The sequence below is a fragment of the Xenopus laevis genome, chromosome 2L (assembly GCF_017654675.1).
Source record: "Xenopus laevis strain J_2021 chromosome 2L, Xenopus_laevis_v10.1, whole genome shotgun sequence".
In the NCBI taxonomy this organism is placed as follows: Eukaryota; Metazoa; Chordata; class Amphibia; order Anura; family Pipidae; genus Xenopus; species Xenopus laevis.
Window position 1 is genome coordinate 189926858 of NC_054373.1, and position 9198 is coordinate 189936055.

The 9198-nt window shown below is 38.2% G+C and overlaps 1 protein-coding gene across 1 annotated transcript; it reads left to right on the plus strand.

Moving 5' to 3' along the window:
• Positions 1-2094: 2094 nt before the first annotated feature.
• Positions 2095-8240, plus strand: LOC121400095 (arachidonate 12-lipoxygenase, 12R-type-like). The gene is made up of 6 exons (XM_041582879.1): positions 2095-2368; positions 3776-3980; positions 4936-4997; positions 6699-6775; positions 6864-6899; positions 7671-8240. The coding sequence occupies exons 1-4, from the start codon at positions 2222-2224 to the stop codon at positions 6714-6716; spliced, it is 432 nt and encodes a 143-aa protein (XP_041438813.1). The 5' UTR covers positions 2095-2221; the 3' UTR covers positions 6717-6775; positions 6864-6899; positions 7671-8240.
• Positions 8241-9198: the final 958 nt, after the last annotated feature.

The window sequence follows — 9198 nt, forward strand, 5'->3', positions numbered from 1 at the left end:
AACGATCGGATCCTAACGATGCCCAAACGGGCAGTTGGATCGTGGGACCGCATCAACGAATAAATGCGGCCGCGATTCAACGGGATTTTCTGTCCCATCCGATCAAGATCTGGCTGACTTTCGGCCAGATCTCGATCGGTGAAGCCCGTCGTGGGGCCCCATACACGGTCCAATAAGCTGCCGACACGGTCTGTCGGCAGCTTTTATCGGCCCGTGTATGGCCACCTTTAGTCGCTCTTTGCTGTACTTTCTCTATTTCATGTCCCTTATATATGTATATATAGTGATCATATCCCCTTATATATTATATATAGTGATCATATCCCCCTTATATATTTATATATAGTGATCGTATCCCCTTATATATTTATATATAGTGATCATATCCCCCTTATATATTTATATATAGTGATCATATCCCCTTATATATTTATATATAGTGATCATATCCCCCTTATATATTTATATATAGTGATCATATCCCCCTTATTTATTTATATATAGTGATCATGTCCCCCTTATATATTTATATATAGGGATCATATCCCCCTTATATATTTATATATAGTGATCATATCCCCTTATATATTTATATATAGTGATCATATCCCCTTATATATTCATATATAGTGATCATATCCTCCATATATATTTATATATAGTGATCACATCCCCTTATATATTTATATATAGTGATCATATTCTCTTATATATTTATATATAGGGATCATAGTTCCCTTATATATTTACATATAGTGATCATATCCCCCTTATATATTTATATATAGGAATCATATCCCCCTTATATATTTATATATAGGGATCATATCCCCCTTATATATTTATATATAGTGATCATATCCCCTTATATATTTATATATAGTGATCATATCCCTTATATATTTATATATAGTGTTCATATCCCCCTTATATATTCATATAGTGATCATATCCCCTTATATATTTAAGAACTTTGGGGGAGTCGGCACTCTCGTCACTAGGTTCAACTTGCCTGGGTGCAGTGTCCAAAATTTTTGAAATAATTATTCAGTAAAGAAGGTCCGCACTCTCAGGACTTAAAAAAATTCAATAATGTTTTATTAACAAAGATTTTGTTAATAAAACATTATTTAATTTTTTTTAAGTCCTGAGAGTTCGGACCTTCTTTACTGAACCCTTATATATTTATATATAGTGATCATATCCCCTCTATTTATACATAGTTATCATATCTCCCCTTAAGCGCCTCTTCTCCAGGGTGAACATCCCCAATTTGGCCAGTCTTTCCTCATAGCTAAGATTTTCCCTTTACCAGCTTAGTTGCCCTTCTCTGTCCCCTCTCTAATACAATAATGTCCTGTTTGAGTGATGGAGACCAAAACTGTAGGGCATATTCTAGATGGGGTCTTACCAGTGCTCTATACAGTGGGACCCCCTCCTCCCGTAACTCTATGCCCCATTTAATACACATATATATGGATTTAACTACCATGGATTCTATTGATTTTGGCAAGAGTGAAAAATTATATTTTCTGCCAGTAAAAGTCAGTTTGTTGGAAAAACTTACAGTTGTGAAACGAACAAGGAACATTTAAAGCTTTGTACAAATTTACATTCTATAAACATAAAACTCAAAGTTCCATGGAAAAATATGACAAACAGTTTGCGTGTATATGAGCCCCAAGGTGAGAGGAGCAGAGACGCCTCCAGCAAGAGCAGTAAATACCCCCCACCCCTCTGAATTAGAAAGTGCTCAGCTCTCTTGTAACAATGAGACATTCCAAACTGAGTCTAAAGATCTCAGAATAAAGTCACGGCAGAGACACTTCAGTAAGAGTTTTCCCAACATGGAAGAGACAGAGCGACATCTCAGTCAGTTAAAGTCACATTACAATAGATTTGCACAAAGACTTTTGTTTGCCAACTACACAAACTGCCAATAATTTAATCATGTGAATAAGTGAGACGACAGTTCTGTGTTGCTGTAAAATATAAATATCAGACTTATCATGAGACCAACTGCAGGCGTCTCCTCACCCTTGTCACATGGTCTGTATACTTGATTGTCACTTCTGTAGAAATAACCTGGTTTGGGGGGGGGGGTGAGCGTGTTCCATGAATTTCTCCTGTATATAAGGCTAATGCCTATTCCTGGGTGACACTTTGAGGGAGCAGCATTTATTGTACTATTTAAATCTCCTCAATCCATTGAATCCAAGGGATGTTTGTGTATAAAATCCAAGTGGTAACCAGAAATGTGAACAGTGCCGGGACCATGGACTCTATCTCAGTCATCCTCATTGGATCTCATGGAGAAAGTGCCAAACACAAACTGGATAATTGGGGACTAGATTTCCAAGACGGGGATGTGAGTATCTTCCTATAGGGAGGGGTGGAAAGTGATGATGATGGGGTTCATATCCTTAGATCATATTGTTTAAGTAATTATATAAGGATGCACTAAAGGTGGTCATACACTGTTCATGAGCAGATCCATTTGTTTGCAGAGGTTGCCAAACGAGTGGATCTCTTCCCTATATGCCCACCTTGAGGGGTGATCTGGTTGTGGGCCCAATGCTCGGGTCACAAGGCCAATAATGTAGGCAGTAGGATCAATGACCCCATCAATGAACCGATCCAGTCCTCTATCCAAAAATAATTTCTGGGTGATTTTATGGCCAGATATCGATGGAAGCCTGTCAGAGGCCCCATAGACTGGCCTCTCAGACGAAGCTTTTCTCAGCCTGTGTTTGTTAAATATTATCAAGTAGAACCGGAACCCAAAACTGCCCGAGGGCTGGAAAACTCCAGTAGGTTCATGGGTACTTGGATAGAGCTGAATCTGGTGAAGGCAGATCTCAATGTCTCTGTATTGTGTACACTTAGGGGAGACTATTTATCATTTATCATGCTATCAAGTAGAGAAAAACATCACCAGTGTTGTTGCCCATAGCAACTATTCAGATATTTGCTTTTGTTTTCTAACTTGTAGGTAAAAATCTAATTGCTGGCTATGGGCAGCATCACTGGTCATGTTTTCCTCCACTTGATCCTCCTCTAGTATCAGAGTCTGGAGACCTCTAGTATCAGAGCCTGTGACTTCTAGTATCAGAGTCTGGAGACCTCTAGTATCAGAGCCTGTGACTTCTAGTATCAGAGTCTGGAGACCTCTAGTATCAGAGCCTTTGACTTCTAGTATCAGAGTCTGGAGACTTCTAGTATCAGAGCCTGTGACTTCTAGTATCAGAGTCTGGAGACCTCTAGTATCAGAGCCTGTGACTTCTAGTATCAGAGTCTGGAGACCTCTAGTCTATCTCTATCAGACATGGTAAAAGTTATGGTAAATGGGGAAGTGGCACTCACTTCCCCATTTACCATAACTTTTACCATGTCTGATACCAGGACTCCAGCCTCTGATACTAAAGGTCTCCAGACTCTGATACTTTGCATCAGTTAGATGAAACTAAATAATGTGAATTTTCTAATAAATGAGACTGTGATTGGTTTACTTGTGTCCCCACATCATTGTAAGCTGATCCAAGGACCACAGGGTTTCCCTGTCTATAATTTCTCTGCTGTTGGTGGTTACATGGAGGCTGTATTTGACCATGAACAGAACAATGGGGCAGGTCAGTAACTGAGTCAATATGGCACAATCATACAGGACACCGCACATTCGCCCATCACTAATCACTGGGTCTGTTTTATTTCATTATTACAGCATCAGGAATAAATGTGTAGGTAAAATATAAGCTTCAATTGTGTTTATTCCCAGATGGATGAGTACACAGTGAGTAGTGAGGAAGACCTGGGAGAGATCCTGCTGGTCCGGATCATTAAGGAACAGTACTTGTTCTTCCCAACAGATACCTGGTTCTGTAGCTACATCTCCGTGACCTGCCCCAAAGGAGAACTCTATCACTTCCCATACTATAAATGGATTAAAGGCTTTGTGACTGTGGATATTCCCCAGGGGAAGGGTAAGAACTGGGAGATCCAAACATGTTCCATGAACTGACTGAATGTCACTAAATAAAGGAACATATTACAGTTTGGGGGGAGCAGTAAGGAATGTATTTAGGGTATGTACCCCAAGCTTTTGTTGATGATTTTGTCATATATTGGGGTTCTGTACAATCCTCCACTCACCAACATCATCAATCTAATTCTGCACTGCAGCTTGGTACCCAGAGTGGGGCTCATTTACTAATTTACAAGATAAATGGCACTTACCCTGGGAACCAGATCTTTGCTTTATTTTGTAAATTCTAGTATCTGATTAAGTTCATTGTTCATTGGTTGCTATTGGTAACTGCTCTGATGCAATTTAGAACCATATTTTGAGATATAAGCCCTGGTTTTCATCCCTGTTGATACAGACCAACAGGGAATCACTGAGCTGTTCTATAATGACCCCCCCCCCAGTCATGTAATATCTAAACTGAACCCACAACCTTCACATGGGCCTGGGGGCAGCACTGCAAGACTAATATACCCAATATATCCAGCCAATCAGATATAAGCACCATTGCCCATGGTGGAGTAACACCTGGAATTCGAGATTCTTACCTCCTTAATGTGGCAGGTAAACATCAAGTTATTACTTTACACAAACTGTACACGTATGCAATGTCCCTTATAATACAAATCCAGTCATCAAATAAACATAGAGTTATAGGGTCAAGTTATGGCTATGTTTACAGTATTCCTGTACGCCAACTAAAGAGTGGAAGATGTTCGAGGATAAATAAATTGAAGGCAAAGACCCTAAGCAACCATGTGGATGGAGTGCTAGTTATGTGTTAATGTTTTGGCAAAAATAAAACCATGGGTACCATGTCTCCCAATATACCTTGCTACGGTTATGAATAAGATAAGTGATCTCTTCCATTTGTCTCACTTCCTCGACTTTCAGTAGCCATTCTCTAATTGTAGGGGCTTCGATGGATTTCCATTTTTGGGGTATTAATGCTTTGGCCGATTGCATGAGGTGCAAGGTAAGTGGATCTTTTATCAGATTTTTATTATCGTGGTGTATATTAAATAAAATGGATTCTGGCCTATCTAACGAAAATCTAGATTGCGTTACAATACTGACAGTCGCTAATACCTCTGTCCAGAATGATTGTAAAACTGGGCATGTCATCCACACATGGGTATGATTCCCTTCAGCCAAATCACACCTCCAACAGAGTCCCGAACTATTAGGATATATTTTTTTCAGTTTCATAGGCGTATAGTGCCAACGAGTAACCAACTTATAAATCGCTTCTCTTGTTTTGACCGCCTTATTTGTCTTGTGTATTACTTTAAGAATGTCGTTCCACATCATATCCGAAAATACAAAATTTAATTCCTTAGTCCACTCCAAACGTTGACGATTTGGGCCTGTGCCTATTGCATCAATCAACAATCTATATGTTTTGGAGAGTGGTTTGGTAATCTCGATTGCTGAGGATGCCAACGATTCCCAGCACGTTCCGGGTCTATTCCAATCTTTAGGTGAGATTGAATGAATAAATACATGTAATTGATTATAATTCCAAACATCCCTGGGGTGGCACCCCCATCTCTTTTGAATTTCAGCCAATGTTGTTATTTTTCCATTTTTTATTAAATCGCATATTTTAGTCGCCTTCGAACCCCAATGTACCGATCTTTGAAAAGCCCTTTTTCCATACTTGGTGGGAATTGGGGATTGAACATCAAGGGCTGTAATATAAAGGGAGTCATAGTTAAGTTGTAAGTGGATTTATTTTTATGCCATTCTCTCAATGTAGCACCTATTAAAGGATGCTGTAGAGCCTCTTTCGGGATATATTGCAAATCAGACCATAGGTTATTGATTAGTGGATATCCCGTTGTCAGGTGTTCTAAAATCCGCCAATCTTTGTTCTTTATTCCCTCTCTCCAATCTAGTATCCTAGTCAAATGGGTAGCAATGTAGTAGAGGTATGAGTCGGGCAGGCCGAGACCTCCCTTTTCTTTAGATGAAATAAGGAGATTATGTTTTAGTCTGGGGTTTTTTCCATTCCAAATGAATCTTGATATCATAGATTTGACGGATTTAAAGAATGCCTGAGGGATTGTAATGGGAAGCACTTGAATAAGATATAAAAGTTTGGGCATAAAGGTCATCTTAATGGCTTGCAGTCTACCTGACCAAGATAATTTAAGTTTCTCCCAATTAAACAATAAGAAGTCAGAAGTGGTAAGAGATTATCTTGGTATAGATGATCCATATCTGCCCTTAAATGTATCCCTAAGTACTTGATAGAGGGCTCTGCCCATTTGAATGGGAAGTTCATTTTTAATTCCTGAACTTTAGAAAGAGGTAAATTTACATTTAAGATCTCAGATTTTGTGTAATTGACCTTAAAATTAGAGTATACTCCAAATTCTCTCATTAGAGCTATTACCTTAGGGAGAGAAAGAACAGGCTTTGTTATGCATAATAGCAGGTCATCTGCGAACGCAATAAATTTGTATTTGTAAAAAATATTTGCTATTATTCCAGAGATATCAGTGTCTTTTTTAATGTGAGATAATAGAATTTCCATAACCCTAATAAAAAGTATTGGTGACAAGGGGCATCCTTGTCTTGTTCCATTGCAAATTGTAACCTTGGGAAGTACCGTTGACTCTTATACTAGCGGTTGGGTTCTGATATAATTCCATAATTTTCTTTACCATTGCAGGACCAAAACCAAAAGTAATCAATGTTTTCTCAAGAAAGACCCAGGATACCCTATCAAATGCCTTTTCAGCATCTGTGGTAAGCAAAATAGTTGGCAGACCTCTTTTTCAGGTATGGTGCATCAGGGATATGATCTAAAAAATATTGTCTTTTCCTTCCCTTTTAGGAGTGAATCTGGCCTGGTCTGTATGAATAAGTTCGGGTGAGTATCTTTTTATTCTGTTACTTATAAGTTTGGCGTATATTTTCATATCAACATTGATCAAAGAAATTGGTCTGTAACTCGGGCATAATTGCGGGTCTTTATTCGGTTTAGGGATTATTGTTATATGGGCTTCTTGTGCTTGAGGGTGAAAGTTCTTAATATCTGATATACCATTGAAATAATTGTACAATTGTGGGGTTATTTCTTCTTTAAATGTTTTGTAAAATGAAGCAATATAGCCATCGGGGGCCGGGCTTTTCCCTGTAGGTAAGGAGTCTATGCATTCCTTGATTTCATCTTGGTCAAATGGGGTGTCCAAGTAATCTCTATCGTCCTGTGAAAGTTTATGTACTGTACACCTGCCTCGTTCAGGAATTGTTCCATTTTGTTTACAATCTCAATTTTTGGAGGTGATGCGTTCAATTTGTATAATGATTGATAATAGTTCTGAAATGCTGCAGCTATTCTCTTAGTATCATAATGTGTGTTATTGTCTTTGTCCTTGATTGACATAATCTGTGTTTGAGGTTGAATCTTTTTAATGGTCCTCGCAAAGTATTTATTACATTTACCTCCAAATTCGTAATACTTTTGTTTGGTTCTTATATAACTCTTCTGTACTCTGTGGTTTAACATGGATCTAAGTTGTAACCTTTTGCTTTCTAAGACAATCAGTGTTTTATGAGCAATAGACTCTTTATGAGATTGTTCCAAAATTGCTATATCTTTCAATAGGTCTAATATGTCTTTTTCTTTTTCTTTCTTTAGGTGACTTCCCATAGCCATTAATTTGCCACGCAGCACACATTTAATGGTTTCCCACAATGTAACTGGAGAAATATCTGGTGTAGCGTTGGTCTGAATTATTGCTTCTATCCAAGACTTTATCTGTTCTTTCCTCTTTTCAGTATGTAATAAAAATTCGTTAAGTCGCCATGTGAATTCTGACCTTAGTGTTTTAGGGATGGAAAATGTAACAGTTACCGGAGAATGGTCTGACAGTAAGAGATTACCTATGTCAGCTTTTGTAAACAGTCTTAACCAATGGTGAGATACAAAAATGTAATCAATTCTCGAATAAACTAAGTGGACCTTAGAGAAGTGTGTGTGGTCTTTTTTGGGCGGGTTCAGTGTTCTCCAAACGTCAATCAATTGCATGTCAGACAAAATCCTTTTTAAGTCTTTCAAACCTTTATACAATATATTTGTTTTCTTAGAGGAAGAGTCTATGAGTGGGTTCAATGTTACATTCTAAGATGACTAGACCCTCCTTGAAGTTTTCCAAGACTTTTAAAAAATGCTTTAAATATGGTATTTGTCCCGAATTGGGTACATAAACGTTAGCAATAGTGAATATTTGATCTACCAGTTTCCCTTTAACTATGACATATCGTCCCTCTTTGTCTGTAATTGTCTCTATCTGTTTAAATGGTAGATCCTTATGTATTAAAGTCATTACTCCCAGGGTTTTTTTATCGGGATTATTACTCTTATAGGGTAATGGTGTAGTATCATCTTGGGTGCATGGTTGTCTTTAAAATGAGTCTATAACTATCTTAGCATTTTGTTTTCTACACTGGTGAAAAACCTGAGATCTTTTAACCGGTTCATTAATACCATTCACATTCAATGAAAATATGATTCCTTCCATGTTAGGTTCGTTAGCCATGATCACTAATCTGAAGATGATGCCAATTAGCATAGAACAGCTTATACTCGGTGTAAACCTACCAGAGGAGAGTAGAAAACCTGGGGGTAAAGTAGGGGGGTAGTAATTTCCTCCCATCATGGAGGGTATGAAAGGAGGTGTTGGGGGTAAGGTTATGCCGCATTAGACTTATCAGGGTAGAGTCCCTGAGCTGTGGTGGAAGGGCTGCGGTTCGGGTGTAAGTAACCAACATGTCGGGGGTGAGTGGTTGAGAGGAGCTGTCAGGGGCCTTGGTATTACTCATGTAAATGCCATCAAACTGCCCCCAGGCCAGCCAACTACAGGTATGTAGTAGTAATGGGGATGTACAATAACAGTTAAATATATATAATAGCAGTAAGAACACGTCAAAGCAACAGAATATCACAAAATGTGCTATAGCAGTTGCCAATAGGAAACAAACAAATAACTTGTTTTTTTGTTTTTTTTTACATATAGAATATCTTCACAAAATGACATTGTCAACTTATCTTAACTTGTAAGTTACGCAGTCTTCTCCTCATATCAGGATCCGAACGAGATGATAATACCTGTGACTCAGATAACAGTTCCAGGAAAAGTGAATAAAGTTTTGTCTTTATATGAAAT